The sequence below is a fragment of the Hyaena hyaena genome, unplaced genomic scaffold, assembly GCF_003009895.1.
Source record: "Hyaena hyaena isolate Hyena2069 unplaced genomic scaffold, ASM300989v1 scaffold_806, whole genome shotgun sequence".
NCBI lineage: Eukaryota > Metazoa > Chordata > Mammalia > Carnivora > Hyaenidae > Hyaena > Hyaena hyaena.
In genome coordinates this window covers 313,171-330,773 of record NW_024081440.1, presented here as the reverse complement: position 1 = coordinate 330,773, position 17,603 = coordinate 313,171, and the positions used below count along the sequence as shown (strand labels likewise).

General features: G+C 39.0%; 1 protein-coding gene and 1 non-coding gene across 2 annotated transcripts in view; both read right to left on the bottom strand.

Annotated features, from left to right (window-relative positions):
- PLS1 (plastin 1) overlaps window positions 1–17,603 on the bottom strand; it is a 79,849-nt gene that overhangs the window by 39,479 nt on the left and 22,767 nt on the right. Inside the window, exons 2-4 of the mRNA XM_039219318.1 lie at window positions 7,520–7,623; window positions 3,989–4,152; window positions 1,201–1,330 (exon numbers count right to left, since the gene is read on the bottom strand). Coding sequence (XP_039075249.1) covers window positions 1,201–1,330; window positions 3,989–4,152; window positions 7,520–7,589 — 364 coding nt within the window. The 5' untranslated portion in view covers window positions 7,590–7,623. The remainder of the gene's footprint in view (window positions 1–1,200; window positions 1,331–3,988; window positions 4,153–7,519; window positions 7,624–17,603) is intronic.
- On the bottom strand, window positions 3,663–3,769 carry LOC120221760. Its single transcript, XR_005525889.1, has one exon. It is a non-coding gene; the product is annotated as a U6 spliceosomal RNA (small nuclear RNA).

The following is a 17,603-nucleotide window of genomic DNA, read 5'->3' as shown; positions in this document are numbered from 1 at the left end:
AAAATAAAATAAAATAAAATAAAATAAAATAAAATAAAATAAAATAAAATAAAATTTGGAGACATTTTCATTAGAATGGGTAGGCAGAAACAGAATTAAGGATGAATCCCTATCAAAAACTGGAGGTAGCATTTACAGGCCACTGTGTTTATCACACTTCTCTAGTGGGAAAAGGGTAGGAAAAAAATTACAATAAGTGGGAAAAGTAGGAGTATATTATTATGGAAAAATCCAGTTAGAAAGGAAGAGAATCATGAGGATAATTAACCGATTCAGATTTTTTTTTAATGTTTTATTTATTTCTAGGAGAGAGAGAGACAGCGTGAGCAGGGGAGGGTCAGAGAGAGAGGGAGTCACAGACTCTGAAACAGGCTCCAGGCTCCGATCTGGCAGTCAGCACAGAGCCCGACGCGGGGCTCGAACCCACGAACCGCGAGATCACGACCTAAGCGAAAGTCGGACGCTTAACCGACTAAGCCACCCCGGTGCCCCTAACCGATTCAGATCTTAAAGGAAAAGGCGAAAAGTTACGGTGAGTTTTTGTTAAGAAAAAGCACAGTTCTAGTTATACTCCTATGAACAAAAGGAACTGGGCCAAAGGTTCTCAGACATCTCGACCATGAGAAGTAAGCTTAATGGGGGTAACATATCATCTTAAGAGTTAATGTGACTCTGGATTTCCCACTGGGCAACAATCCAGTGATTCTATCAGATCCAGCAAATCAGGTACTGTGCTCTCTAGTCACCCGGTTCCTTGATAATCAGGAATCTCAGTTCCTGGAAAATGGAAGGGAAACGTCCTTGTAATAAACTTCTTCATAAATTCCTAAATCAGGCCTAAAAGTAAACTCAACTCACCAGTCAAGATGAAAAATCCATTCAGTTATGTGGTCATAACTGAACACAGTCAATGCTGAAATATAAACAATCTCTGTTTTGTTGTTTCTAATCTCCTTGCTGTGGGCTGTGCCTGACACATAGTAGGGACTCACTGATTTCAACGATTCTACTATTTTTCATCCTGACAGCTCTGAAATTGAGATGCATGTCAAATTTGATGGCACATTATAGTCTGATTTTCCTTCAATGGTACATAAGACAATGGTGTGAATTACAATGAACGGCATCTTATATTTGATGAAATATCGGACTTAGTGAATGAGTCAACGACTGAAAGATCAAATTTTGATTGGAGGTTACCTGAATAAGAATGCTGTGTGCCCTCACTGGAAATGGATGATGTTCCTCCAATAGCAGTGATCCCTTCCCTCTTGTTAATTATTTTGCGGAATGTCTTACTGATGTCTTTGCTTTTTAACTCTTGCATCAGCTGGAACAGAATAGAAGTAAAATTGAACTTCAATTCAATCATCATAAAAAGCCTTGCAGCATGAAGGCAGTTATTTAGCTTCTTTATTTATTTGGAATGACATCAAAATAAATCCTCATCAGGGATTCTCACCCTTAATGCTTGTGTACAAAGACAGCTCTCCTGTCATTTTACCCATAACACAAACTGTACAAATATTTGCACTTCAAAGATTCTTCACTAGAAGAAACTTTGTTGTTATTAAGCTTAAATTGAACACCTTGAAATTATTCTACACTTGCCATGATCTTTTTTATTGAAAACTAAAGAATAACTACATGATAAAGATTTTTAAATGCTTTAATGAAGATATTTGCCTGTGTGAACATTGTAAATGTATATATGTTAAAATAAATAAGTCAGATGTCATAGGAAATAATGTAGGCTTGAACAAAAACCCTCTCTCAATCACTCTTGTGACTGGCCAGACCAAATTTATTTTATTTTTTTATGTTTTATTTATTTTTGAGTGAGAGAGAGCAAGTACGTGAGCAGGTGAGGCACGGAAAGAGAGGGAGACACAGAACCCAAAGACAGGCTCCAGGCTCTGCACTAGCTATCAGTACAGAGCAGGCCTGATGCAGGGCTCGAACCCACAAACCATCATATCATGACCTGAGCCAAAGTCAGACGCTTACCAACTGAGCCATCCAGGGGCCCCTGGCCAGACTGAATATAATCCATACTCTAAGCAGCAGCCGGTGTGAAGGGTTTTTTTTTTTTTAATTTTTAAATTTAAAAAAAAGTTTATTTGGGGTGGAAGAGGGAAGGAGTGGGGGGAAGGGGCAGAGAGAGAGAATCCCAAGCAGGCTCTGTCCCAACAGCATGGAGCCTGACGCAGGGCTCTATCTTATGAACTGTGAGATTATGACCTGAGCTGAGATCAAGAGACGGATGTTTAACTGATTGAGCCATCCAGGTGATCCCAGAGTGAGTTTTTAAAAATTCTCACTTGATCATGTCACTTCACACTCTCTTCCTCCCACATCACTGACTTCCTATTGTACTTATGATAGAAATGAAAATCCTACAAGATCCTGTATGACCTGACCCCAACTTGCTTCTCTACCTGCATTCCTTACCCTCACCATCTCCCTCCACCCACACTCAACTTGTTTCCAAGTGCTTGAGAGAATCTGCCATCTCTGAAGCCACAGAGTCTGTACATAGGCTGTCACTTCTGCCTGTCTTGCACATCATTCATTTTTCCTACTCAACTCTTTTATTTGTTTAGCATCTCTCTTCAGATTTCAGCTCAGTCTTCATAGTTTCCAGGACACATTCTCTGCATCCCTGGGATCTCTAGCCTCACCACCAAGTTCAGTTCCTTCTATTAACTCTCAAGGGACCCATACTGCTCTACCGTAGCAATTATCATAGATCTCTCTTAGCCATTTGTATGATTCTGTCTTCCCCACATCTAAAGTCCCTGGAAGCAGGGATCATCTCTCTTTTTGTTCTTTACATTATTCACAGGTTGCCTAGCAGAACCTGGCAAGAAAGGAGCTCAGGGGTGTCTGGGTGGCAGTTGAGCATCTGACTTCGGCTCAGGTCATGATCTCACAGTTTGTGGGTTCGAGCCCCATGTCGGGCTCTGTGCTGACAGCTAGCTCACAGCCTGGAGCCTGCTTCTGATTCTGTCTCCCTCTCTCTCTTTCCCTCTCCTGCTCACGCTGTATCTCTCTCTCTCTCTGTCAGAAATAAATAAAACATAAAAAAAGAAAGGAGTTCAAATCTTTGCTTAATGAATAAAGAATGCAAAACCAGACAGCTCACATTTCATAAATATTTAATCAATTATATTAATGGTTATATTTTCATATGAAAACTATAGTCATGGTGGTGTTAGTGGAAGGGCGCGGCAGCTCACTCAACTGACCACTGTGAGTGGCAGCGTAGCCAAGTCATCTCTCTTGGCATGAAACTTTTGAGATACCAGATATTCAATATTCAGTTCTACAATCTATTTTTCTTTTGTTGGTTGAGTCATGTATTATTTTTCATCTTGTTCAGTTCCCTGCGCCTTGAGGTACTTTAATAATGACACCATGTTATCATAGCTAGCATCAGAATTTACGTGGTGGCATTGCTGAAACTGAAGATATCACTTAGCACAAGGAAATAACTAGTTCCCAGAAGGTATAGTTTCCATACCTTGGCTATTTCAGTCACACAAAAAACATTTCATTTCTCAAGACCAAGTACTGAGATATTAAAACATTCTGCACACATATAGTCGATAAGCACTGAACTCAACTGTAGTTTTACTAGCACATGAGCTATTTTTTTCTTTTTAAATATGGAACGCTTCATGAATTTGCATGTCATCCTTGTGCAGGGGCCATGCTAATCTTCTCTGTATCGTTCCAATTTTAGTATATGTGCTGCCGAAGCGAGCACGCACATGAGCTATTACTATTGAAACCTGATATCCAACAACCTGAGAATGATTTTTTTCCCTTTGTTTTATGAATTATTTGTGGACTCTGTTGTTGTTATCATCCTAATTATCATTTTAAAGCAGTGCTTTTTCTGGTCTCTGAAGCCAGATTTAACCAGAGAGCAATGACATTACTAGAACTCTGCTTGAAGCAAAAAACAGAAGATTGGATTACTTACTGACACAAACTCTTCAAAACTGATTTTGCCATCTTTGTTGTTGTCAGCCACTGCTAGAATCTTCTCCACAATTTCACGCACCTTGTAGCCAGGCAGAGGAAGGCTTGCTTCCTTAAAAAGGTCCTGAAGTTCATAGTCACTAACATATCCACTGTTGTCAATATCTGTAAAGATAAATTATGAACTGTCAAATCCCATTTGCATTATTTATTCAAGGTGTGCACCCAGAAGATCTCATGGAAGATTCACAGGCAGGTAGAACCTTTCAGGTTTGTCTCACAAGTGGCAGTAACCTTTTCTCCTGCATCTGAACTGTACCTAGGAGTCTATACCCTATCAAAAAATTCATAGTAAATGGACTTTATCCCCATAGATTCAGGACTACCATGCGTATTTTAAGTGCACAGTTTGAACATTGCTCTGACAAATGAAAAACTCAGGTTTAGCAGAACCTGATTTTAACTTCACAGAATTTACAAATGAATCTGCAGGACTCACATTCTCTATAAAATATGGGCACATGTTAAGTACACATAAGGTATCTCTGTTCTACATTTCACTTGGTGGCACTTATGTTTCATTTGTCAATAATTCATTGCTTCTTCATTATGTATTTATGATACCATTATGTAGGCTGAATCATGTTTGATGGCGTTTTGACATCAGGTGTTCAAGAAATAATTTCACACCTATATTTGGACTTTTGGAAATGGGTTTCCAGGTATTTTCACTTTATTGCTGAGATGTCCTTCCCTGGGTTTTCCCTAGAGACTAGATATCACTTCTTGACACAGGCAACACAAAAACACTTCTGCCGAGAGTTGGCAACAGGGCTTTGGACTGTTTGGTTAGTTGCCTGGATCTACCTTGTCATATAGGCTTTCTTTGCTCATCTGGTAATAGTTGCTTTGTTTCCTGTATTTCACTTTTTCCCATCAGGATAAGAGGTGTCCTCACCAAAACTCAATTAATTATAAAGATAGAAACTTTTATTTTAGGAATTAATACTGTTCAGAACAAGTGGAAAGTTTCTAAACTAGAATCTACCAATAACCAAAATATTGCTATAATCTCAAAAGCCAGCTAATAAGCTAAATTTCTGGATATTGCAATAATGATAACACTTTCTTTGAACTCAGAGCAAAATGTCACTATTTAGTACAAGTTCAGAATCATTTCCTGTATTTTGAAATAGACAAATGTTGTTCATAGCAACATTATTTATAAGAGCAAAAAGGTAGGAACAACTCAGGTGTCCTTCAACAGATGAAAGGATAAACAAAATGTGGTACAGACATAAAATAGAATGTTATTCAGGATGGGGAGCTAGTATTTAATGGTTAGAGAGTTTCAGTTTGGGAAAATGAAAGAGTTCTAGAGATAGAGATGGTGGTATGGTTGCATAACAAAATGAATGTACTTAATGCCACTGAACTAGATACTTAAAAATTCTTAAAATAGCAAATTTTGTCTATTTTACCATAACTTACAAAGGAAAAAAAAGAAAGAAGACAAATATTTTAACCTCTCACGTCTCCCTAAAGACCCCCAAAATATCCCACCTGGTAAGGTTGGATAAGCATGACCCTCTGCCTCTGAGAAAGGTTGTTGGGTACAAATTATCAGAGGAAGTACTAGGTTTTTAAGGAGCAATTTATCTCATCAATAAAGCTAATACACATTATGCTAGTGTTAGCACTGCCCTCGCACAGAGCAAATTATCTGGCTGTCAGATTTGTTCCATCAGTGAATTATTTATTCAAAATATCATTAAATAAATATTGCAGGATTATATGTCCATGAGTCATAAAGAGCAAAGTTCATGTACTAAACAAAGAAAATAGATTACTAATTCATTCATTTCACTAAGACCTAGGCAGCACTTTTATTCAAGCTACCAAACTGCACTTATAAAATAACGGCAAAAGCAAACTAGGGATAGATTTTTATTACTTCCTCTGTTTCAATGCTCAAAATGAGCAGAACATTCTGACAATTGCCCAATTTTTGTCTTGAAAAGACTCTGGGCACTGCATTTAACACTTTATAAAAATTTATTATTAAAAGTAATCTTTTAGAGATCATACGATATTCATGCAATGCTCTAATAACAAATATACTGTCCTCAAAAAAAAAAAAAAAAAAAAGACCAAGATTAAGGCATTCACTATGAGCCTAATTCAGCCACCGTGAAGACTGTATTCAGAAGGTTTGAGTTACCCTGGGGATGGCTGTGCAGGGAGAAGTGGAAGGGCCCAGAGATTTGTATAACTCACTTTGCTTCATAGCAATGATGTGTAAGTTGTGAGCTTCCTGACAGCTTTACTTTTTTGTTTTTCTGGAGAGCTTTCTTTTTTAAACTTAAATCTTTCTTTTCTCTTAGTATTGGTCTCTAAAATTATGTACTGCATCTCATCTACATGAATTTTAGTCATGATTCACTAGGTTTATGAGAAATCTAGGCACAAGATCAACTGTGATCATGATATGTCCTCCCTAGTCTACCATCTGACTGTTTCTCACAGACTGCTCTTTTTTTAAAATGTTTATTTATTTTTTGAGAGAGCGAAAGAGCACAAGTGGGAGAAGGGCAGAGAGAGAGAGAGAAACACAGAATCAGAATCTGAGCTGTCAGCACAGAGCCCAACACGGGGCTTGAACTCATGGACAGCGAGATCATGACCTGAGCCGAAGTCAGATGCTTAACTGACCGAGCCACCCAGGCGCCCCACAGTCTGCTCCTCTGTACCAGAGAAGGAGCCTACTGTGGGAGGGGCAGGACTGGTGGTGTCACCATCCCAAGGTTCTTTCACTGTGCTTGCCTTTCACTTGCATGCATTTGCAGACGAGAGCAAAAGATGATATTTTTTCTTCTTGTTTGCCACAGGCTTCGTGGGAGCAAAGTACAGAAGTGACATCCAAATGAACAGGAGAGAATTTTTTTGGAAGAAAAATACAAAGCCATCAAATGATAATGTCACAAAGACAAAACATTGAATGGCTTTAAAAAGTGAAAGAAGAAAAAATAAGATACACAGCCTTTAAAAACTACCGCAAGATTCTTTAAAATTATGCCTCAGGGAGAAGAAAAATAAAGACATACGGCCTTTAAAAACAATATTCAGATTTTAAAATATTCCGTGTGAAGTCAGAAGGTGTTACTATTAGCGACAAACGTGAAGGCCAGAGTTCAATTTATAAACGAGGAAGTGTTTCTATATTTTCTCTCTGTAATGAGGATATCATGTTAAGCGTATTCAGTTACACTGTCATTCATTAACCTGGATTACTCGCAGCAAAGAAATTATCAAAGAATTCAAAGTCCAATTCTCTTAGAAATTCAAGCCAGTCTTAATTTATCTTTTAGAAAGAAAGAATCCAGTGAAACCTAGATGGGAGTTGGAGGGAAGAAACAGGATAAAGCTAGGGGTAAGTGGGTGGTAGTAAAACCAATAGAAGGTATTATTCCATTCCTGGAAGTCTGACATCAAGCAGAATAAGAATGTCGTATTTAGTTTTTCTCAAGCATACCTATTTTATTAAATGCTTCTTGTAGCTCTTCCAGCTCTTCCCGAGAAATGGTAGTGGTACTGTTTTCCATCTTCGGAGAAAGGACTACCTTCAGGTCTTTATAGCTAGAAAAAGCAATGTTATAAAAAAGAACATTAGCCCTTTGGAAACACTCATCTAAGCAACACAGAGTACAGAGGCAGCAAAATCTCTAGAAGGCATCACCTGAGAGGTCTGGCTGATAGGGAACAAACAGGAACAGATCCCCACACTACATCCCAGCATAGGTGGGCTAGACAATAACAGAGTCCACAGAGGGAAGAATGCCTGTCTTTTACCCCTTGCCCTTATGCAGGGCATAGACATTTCTCATAGCCTGTACAATTTTCATTTACATTTTACCCCACTCTTTCAGTAAAATAAACATTTCAAGTTTGAGAGAAATGCATTTATAAATGTTAAGAAAGTAGCCAGGAGGGGCGCCTAGGTGGCTCAGTCGGTTAAGCGTCCAACTTTGGCTCAGGTCACCATCTCATGGTTCGTGGGGTCAAGCCCCGCATCGGTCTCTGTGCTGACAGCTAGCTCAGAGCCTGGAGCCTGCTTCAGATTATGTATCTCCCTCTCTCTGGCCCTCTCCTGCTCACATTCTCTCTCTCTCTCAGAAATAAATAAAACATTTAAAAAAAGAAAGTAGTCTGGAAGTAAAATTTTAAGACACAAATAATGTCCACAAAAAGAATAAAGCACATAATTTTTTAAATAACCCATTCATTAAAATTTTTCACTGATCAACTAAAAGTCATATTGAATTGTGTGAAGCCCTCGAAGAGTGTTATGGCTCATTTGTCGTTTGTATACCAACTTGATTAGGAATTTGGGGTGTTCCTCCAAAATGACAGATTTCTGTATCTTATACTTATGTCTGATTCTAATTCAAGTATAATTAAATCGTTGGGTTTTTAAAAATATACTACTGCCCACTATTCTACTCTGTTTAGGAAAAAGAGTTTTAGTTACTCTATTAACTAGTAACCCAGTATTTCTTTTTCTTACTTGTCCCATGCTTAGATGATTAATGTGCCATATAAGGTCCTAAATATGATGTGCTCATTCTCATTTAATCCTCACCGTTCCATGAAATAAGTGGTGTCCTCATTTTAGTAATTGAGAAAGGGATGCTTCATGCGATTGAGTAACTTTTTCAAGGTGTCAAAGTGTGTACTCATACTCTCATCATTAAGCTGTGGTCAAACCAAGCTCTGTTTCTTTACTGTCTCTAGGTCTGCTCTGCAGTCTCCCAAATATAATGTGATATCAAGCCATGTAAACATATAGATATGTATTTGAATAATAATTTATGTAATATTTAACATATGTAATATATAAAAAATATATACTTGTAAAATAAAATTTTGTATTTTAAAAGAAAACTGTCTTTGTAAAATTCTCTGTAAAGTTTTGGAGGAAAAATTCTAGCTGGATCATATCATATTTATCAGACACATAATTTGTCAGTCCTGAAACACTCTAGAAGGCAGTTACTAGAATTCACTTTGCAATTTTAGAAATGAGGAACACAGCATTTAACTAGTTTCAACACCTGGCATTGAAGAATTCCTAGCTGGATGCCTGAGACAGCTCCAAAGAGCACAGTATTTCAGAGTCATCCTGAAAGATGCAGCCCAGACGCAGCCAGGATCACTGACCAGGGACCCACCAACAGGGCAGGTAATGTTGAACTCTGTAGACAGACGTTATCTTCCCATCGATTTTGTTATGTGCCATATATTTCTTCAATAATTCCAACACTGCTCTCCTTCTCTACTTTGTATTTTTAGCCCATATAATTTAAAAAACTTTCTTTCACCAATTAGAGTCTTTTCTCCTCCTCTCCTAATCCCCAAGTGTACCCTGACACAGCAAAGTATATATTTAGAAAGTTAAGGAAGTATATTCTAAAAATGAACTTCTCAGTTTAGATGAAATTGGATCTGATCTCTTATCTTTCCTAAAATTTCTAACTTCTGTGAACCTTTAAAAGCTTTACCAAAATTGGGACACCTGGCTCAGGCAGTTGAGTATCCGACTCTGGCTCAGGTCATGATCTTGCGGTTCATTAGTTCAAGCCCCACCTACATCAGGCTCTGTGCTGACAGCTCAGAGCCTGGAGCCTGCTTCAGATTCTGTGTCTCCCTCTCTTTCTCTGCCCCAATCCCCTCAAAAATAAATAAACATTAAAAAATTAAAAAAGAACTTTACCAAAATTAGTCTAAGCAGCCATTTATGATTTACAGGATCTAAAACCCCAGTATCCAGAAGAGTTTCAGAGAAAAGGGGTTAGGAACAGCTCTAAAGACCAACAAGATTCTTCTGTCTTTCTGCCAACTGTACAGCTCCCAACTGTGAGGAACTAAACCTGTATTTCACTCGCACCTTTTGGCTTCCAGGCTATTCTATTTTCTCTCCTCCCCCTGTGGCCCTAGCGCTGGTCACCTGAGATCCTGAGTTCCTGAGGTAGCCATTGACACAGAGGAGGCAGCCTGCCACTTTATCCTCCAAAATTCCCTTTTCCCTTACTTCCCCTTTCTCTAGTAATATAAAAAATAATGGCAAATATTTACTGAGGGCTTTCAATGGGCCTGGAACTATGCTAACCTCATACAAGAAGGGCTCACTGTGTATTGATCTGTTCTTCTATTAAGGGAAGAAGTGTCCTCCCTTAAATGCAAATTAGAGGGCTGAACAGATTACCTAAGGAAGGTTAAAGAGAGAGAGAGAGAGAGAGAGAGAGAGAGATTCAATATCAAATCTGTTTCTAATGCCTCCAAACCCTTAAATTCTACATGTACTTCAATTAACATCCCTATTCTTTCACTGCAAGTATCACAGGTAGCTTTAAAGAAAAGAATGATGACCACTTCAGGCCATACTTGGCCATACTTAAGTGTAGACACTTAAGTATGAGTGATTGATAAACCCTTACAGTGCTCATCAGATTTATATTTTAAGGGCACAACTTTTAAGGATATGAGGGAAGTTTTCTAAAAGTTTATTTATTTTGAGAGTGAGAGCACGTACACAGCAGAGCAGGGGCAGAGAGAGAGAGGGAGAGAGAGAATCCCAAGCAGGCTGTGCACCGATAGTAAGGAGCCCAACACGGAGCTTGAACTCACAAACTGAAAGATCCTGACCTGAGCTGAAACCAAGAGTAGGATGCTTAACTGACCAAGTGGCCCAGGTGCCCCTTAAGGGCCAATTTATATTTTAAGGGCAAATGCCAGTTTTCTTTAGAGTAACAGATGAATACATTATTATAATATTGATACATCAGCAAAATAAATGAACCACACCCGTTTCTTAAAAACACAGTAACTGGAAAAAGCAAAGTGCTAAAAGATACATATGGTATATGTACCAATTATTGTGAGTTATAAAAACATAAAATACTGTTTATGTTGCCAAACATATGTAGTAAAACTTAAAAACACATGGGAATGATGAGAAAATTCAGAATAGTGGTTGTTAATGGCGAAGTAGGAAAGGGCCACAGCTGGGGGCTGGTGCTGGATCTATTACATTTTTTTAAGAGAAATTTGAAGCAATTATGGCAAAATTTAACATCTGTTCAATCTGAGCAGTAAGTATATGGATACTGGGTATATTGTTTCTGAACCTATTTTAAGAATATTTTTTTGTTTTAGGGGCACCTGGGTGGCTCAGTCGGTTAAGCGTCTCACTTCGGCTCAGGTCATGATCTCACGATTCATGGGTTCAAGCCCCACACTGGGTTCTGTGCTGGCAGCTCAGAACCTGGAGTCTGTTACAGATTCTGTGTCTCCCTCTCTCTCTGCCCCTCCCCTGCTCATGCTCTGTCTCTCTCTCTCTCTCTCTCTCTCTCTCTCAAAAATAAATTTAAAAAACTATTAAATTTTTTAAAGAGTATTTTTTGTTTTAAATAATTCACAACATAATTTTTAAACTTTTAAATTCAGAGAGTAAAAAAATAGTAGGTAAATAAAATAATAAAGGTAACACAAGAATATGTTGTGAACAGGAGAAAATTTCCCAAAGTCCCTCAGGACATGGGGAAACATTTTGTAAGTACTTCAGTCTTGAACAGTCAAAACAGTTAATATTGTTGTAGAAGAATCATTTATTGAAATATCAAATTGTGTTTCTTCTCCAACCCCCTTGCCCCAGTCATACCTCTCAACTAAAGTAGTGACCACCTCTTGCCAGGCATAATGAAAGGGGCAGCACAGAAAGCAAACCCAGCCTGGAATCTGCGGTTCCGAGTCCTCGGGTAAAAGCACAAACCTCCTCAGAGTTTACTGGGAGTTCTGGGAATGGGGCAGCAGGAAGAGGAGATCCCTGAGAAGCCACTAGATGAGGAAGACAGGGAGAGGGAGAAATTCTCCCCACGGGCAAAGAGGGAAATCTGTGGATGCCGGCAAGGAAGACTGCAGCCACAGAGGTGGCAGAGACAGGGACAGCCGAAGTGCAGGAGAATCTCTGCTGAAGGGAGGCACAGAGTGGGCAATGGGCATTTCCCAGGCAGACACTGGGGACTGATGAACCCAGGACAGAAGAGCTTCCCATGAGCCTCTGCTCTGTTTAAGACCCCAGGACGAGAAGCTGAGGGGCAGATTCCAGGTGCCTGAGAAGGATGTGACTACTCAGGCAGGATGAGGCATCTCAGTCAAAATAAATTTGCTTTAAAGAACATACATAAATGTGATATTTCTTTCATACCTGACTTTTATGGAAAAAGCTTGTCCTTTTCTATGGGGAAAAAAAGCCTCCAATTCTCTGGAGAATTGCCTAGAATCAGAGGTTCTGGAACACTGCAGTATCTCGGGGGGGGGGCAATACTACGGCATCCTATATCCTCCCCCTCTTCTTCATAAACTTCTCTTATCTTCCATCTCAACACTCCTCTTTTCTTACTATGTTCTATTTTCAGCTCCCCATTACAAGTTTAAAGATCACAAGGTCACTAGAATAAATCATTATGTGAAAAAAATAAACAGTGAACAAATATGAATTAATTGAAGCATTTCCTTTTTAGTGTAAAGGAAACCTGGAAAATAGTTCACCTCTCTGTATTTCCAGCTATCTTTTTTTCAAGCACATTTCACAATAGGGAGTGACATCATTCTGCAAAACACAAACATTCATATTCCCTATCAACCTATTACTTTATCAGATTTTCTCTAGTTAACTGGGATATCTACTGACATTAAAAAATTTTTTTAATGTTTATTTATTTTTGAGAGACAAAGAGAGACAGAGCATGAGCAGGGGAGGGGCAAAGAGAGGCAGAGACACAGAACCTGAAGCAGGTTCCAGGCTCTGAGCCTGATGCAGGGCTCGAACTCAATAACCGTGAGATCATGACCTGAGCCGAAATCGGATGCTTAATCAACTGAGCCACCCAGATGCCCCTCTACTGTCTTTCTAATATGAATATAAACTGGGAGACCACTGACTTTGTTAAATATTAGATTTCCTACTCTACCCACCAGTGTGTCCCCTCTTTGGACAGAGCAAGCTATTAAATGGGTACAATATAATTCACATTTCTCCTGAGCATCCTTCTGCACTGAAAAAAATGAGCTCTGCTTTTTTTTTTTTTTTAATTCATTTTACAAGGGACAGCTATGCTGGCAAACCTTCCTGAGAAGTCATCAATTGGACTGCCAACAAGCCTGCACTGGCAAAATCCCAAACTGTCTTAAAAGGGTAAATGTTATAAAGATGTAAGTTTATTCTCAGATAAGCAAAAATAATTGCCTAAGTGCCTGCACTGCACAATCCTAGAGACCATAATCAGGCACCAATATGAAGAGTTAAGCCAGGTGTAACACATCTGTAAGGGTGTGACGCTTGGTTTCAAACTGACTCATTTGTGACTTCTTAAAGGGAAGCTTGCCAATCTACAAAAACAAACATGACAAAAAATAATATACAGATATGTTAATGTTGGGCCTTTTTTCTGCTTCAGTTCCAAGGATTAACCATTTCATCAGTCCCCACACCACCAAATTCATGTCCTTTCTGCCCCTTAACTCTCTGTTCCACAGTCTGCCTGCCACTCTCCTCCATCCTTACCTCTTTCCCATCTGCATTAGTACCATAGCCTCTGTCTTCACCTTGGCTCTTATATGTTATTCAGCTCACACACATTAACTGATTCTTGATCATGTATTGCCTTGTGATAGTCATATTTTGTTAATCTCATTCACCTTCCTAAACTCACTGTTTGCTCTGTAAGGTAAAAGATGCTGATTTTCTCATTTTTATATTCTCAACGGCCTTACTGTGTTACACGTGAGGGGAAAATTTGGTAAAATTCACTAATGGTGATATTTCTCTTCATAGAGCAGGGAGAGTACTAGGTTAAAAAAAAAAAGGGGGGGGGGTGGCAAACAGAACAGTGGTCTGTGTGAAATGTGTCAGCAACAGATGAGTGAACAGACTGAAAGAATCTCCATGCCTCAATAACCGGTTCTCTTCATTCACCCACCCACTCACTCATTATTTATTCACAACTTGCTGAGCACCTGTTCACCCTGCTGAGTATTAGGGGCACAGAGATGGTATTCAAATTTTTGAGCCCACTTGGCTATATCGCAGTTGTTTTTTTCTAAATCTTTCAAAAATAATTGTTGTCAATTTCCCCCAAATCCCTTTACAAAAGAGTAAATATTATACTTTTTTAAAGTAAATACCCTCAGTTCTTCCCTAGATGAATCTTTTAAGTACTGATGGTCTTGTGCAAAAACCAGATGTCTAAATAAGAAAATCTGCTGGGCAAAGTGGAGAAGAACAGAGAGGACTTGCCTACATCATCTCCCCACTCACTGCCTTTCTGCTTGAGCCACTGCCATGGTCATCTCCATGACCAGCCACAATTACACTGATAATGATCCTGTGCATTTGTATATTTGGGCACTGAGTTGGGTGCTGACCTGAGTGTTCATCAGCTGCTAAATTGCCATCAAGAGCTTTCTATATCCATTTACTTAAAAGCCCCAATATGTAGCTCATAGTAAGAGAGTTTAAAATAATTTAGTTAAGTATTCAACAAATACAATTTGGACTCAGCACGAAGGTTTAAAGATTAATAAGAATTAAACTCTTCTAGAACTATACTCAGTATAATGCTGATTGGGGTCAATGATAAATGCCTAAGTTTGATTAAAACTGATTTTTTGGTAAATAATATAAAGGAATCTTATGATTATTTCTCTTTTCATTAACAGATTAGAATTATCCCCTAATTTGTTCGCTGTTTAAATCTGGATTTAAAGGGACCTCTTTGTATACCATATAATATTTACTGTCAAGCTCATTCAACCTCTATGTGATTCTGGGCTGGAAGCTTCTGGACTAACTGCAGCCAAGGCAATAGCAGTATACAGAGCAGCATATGAGAAGGAAGGCTAGAAGGGGGTGTGCATGTGTGTGCATGTGTACAACCACGCTTAGTAATTTTTCAGTTCAGAAATAGGAAATTTCATTAAATGTATACATAACAGGTATAAAGTACAATTTACTGATCAAAGCTTAGATCAAGACTATCCACAGAAGACTGACTGGAATCATTCGGGGATGTGAAAGAAAGGGGAAAACAGGCCCCTTTCTAAATTCTACGTTAAGTGAATACAGTTAACTTGTAAGCTGAGGAAATTACAGTCTATCAAGTGGGAATCAGTTCTTGGGACCTACTGATCAATGTTGTCCCATGACCCCAAGCTCGGCAACACTTTTGCCCAGCAGCCCATGAAAATTCTTCCTGGTCCCTGAAGTCCTGGAGGAGGACGGAGGCCTGTATATCTGACTCCCTAGACTTGTAGCCTTTTCCTGACGTGTCCATGGTGCCAGCCAGGGCTCCGAAAGAGGAAGCCGCTGCTGAACCACAGTGGACTGCTGCCAACAGGAATCAGGCCCAAGGCTGCCACATCTTCTGATTTCTAAAGAGAAACCAGAAATCCAGATTTTTATGTGAAATTTTGTTTTCAGTTTTTGCAAATAATGTGAATCTTTTTATAACACGTGTGTCAGTCAGATTAAAACTCTGGTCTATTAATTTTGTTTCTATACCTCCCTAATTCTATGTTACCTCACTTGGCCTCCCAAGGGAATGTGGTGGGAATACTGTATGTTTCTCTAGAAACATTGGCATCAAATTAGCTAATTATAAGAGCCAGAAGAACACATTTTGTCTCTTAATGTGTCAAAACCCAACCTCAGTTATGCACCACTCACCACATCCCTGCTCCCAGTAAGGGATATTTCCAAGTGTCAGCTTCTCTGAGAGAAGAGGAGCCAGCAGGTCAGGAGCCCACTAATCACAGATTCCTAGCTCCGGTAACTGGATCTGCCCATCATCCCAGGATCTTTTCCTTCTCCTTTATTATTTATATCTCCCCTCCTCTCCTCTATTCCCACCCCTAGCTTAGGACTTCTCTGACTCTCTGAGAAAATTCAACACACTAATGTTCCCCAAATTGCTATCATATAATGTTACAATACCATCAATACTTCAAGTATCATTTCCCAAACATGTTTTCTTCTCCAGTAACCATTGCCCTTCTGGTAACAGCACCGATTTTAGTTTTGGAGTTTCACTCATCCCATATAATTCATGTATCACAGTTGAGTGAAGTTCCAGGTCCAAGCCAGTCAACACATTATATTCTCTGCCTCAGGGATTTGGTTTAGGAATAGGCATGTAACCCAGTTAGAGCCAATGAGACATTAAGAAAGCTTTTGTGGAACTTTCTGTAATAAGAATCCCACAAACTCCTCTGGATCAGTTTTTCATGAAGAAGTACAGGCCAAAACAGCCATACCATCTTACCTCCAGAAGAGGAAGACCCAAGGCAGAGAATGAAGCCAAAACCAACACAGCAGAGAGCAGAGCCAGTGGGTGAAGAGAAAACATGACTGGGCAGAGTTGAGTGCTAAATCCCACTGGGCTAAAGCCTTTATGACTTTAGTTACTTGAAACAATTTTTTTTGAAGCCAGTTAAACTGGATTTCTATTGCTTGCAACCAAGAGTCTGAACTGATACATGAAGAGTAATAACAGACATAGTTTACAAAAAGAAAATATAAGGGGGGGGGGATTCCTCAAACCATAAAAATACTTAAACATTCTGAACTGGGAAAGAAGATTAATCATAATTATATTTTCTAAGTTTATATGTAGAAAAGAAGAATAATTTTTTAAGGTTTTTTTTTTTTTGAGTATAGTTGACACACAATGGTGCATTAGTGTCAGGTATACAATATAGTGATTCACCAACTCTATAATGTTATGCTGTGCTCATCCCAAGTGTAGCTGCCATCTGTCATCACTCAAAACTATCACAATATCATTGATTTTTGTCATAATTTGTATTTTACCACCACTACCACCACACCTGATCCCAGAAAATCAGTGCGTTAGTGAAGTACCGAAAAGTTAGTCTCACAGCAATCAGCAGTATTGAAGATTACATTCATAGTCTAAAGGCCTCCAGGCTTATGGCTACTCTGTATCTTTTTTTCCCTTCCCTTTATCCAGAAATATTCTTCTTCCCATTTCTGTTAATTCATTTCTAGGCAACAATATCAAACTAAGGGCACCTGGGTGGCTCAGTTGGTTAAGTGGCCGACTTCAGCTCAGGTCATGATCTCTTAGTGGTGGGTTTGAGCCCCGCATTGGGCTCTGTGCTGACAGCTCAGAGCCTGGAGCCTGCTTTGGATTCTGTGTCTTCCTCCCTCTCTGCTGCTTCTCCATTTGCACTCTCTCTTTCTTTCTTTCAAAAAATGAATGAATAAACATTTAAAAAATTTCAAAAAAGATGACAAACTCAGCAGTAATATATTATGAGAAATGGCAGGCCTTTTTGTTGTGAGACAGGGCAGGGCAATCTACATTAAAAACAATTCAGAGTCAACAAATTATTAAAGTCAGGAAATTACTAATGCATTGCAGGTGGGGGGAGGGGAAGTAACTTACCAAATACTTGACAGTAAAAAAAATAGACATCTAAGATGTTTGTAGGTTTATCCAATAGCTCACTAAAAGCAGATACCCCCAAGTACCAAGTTC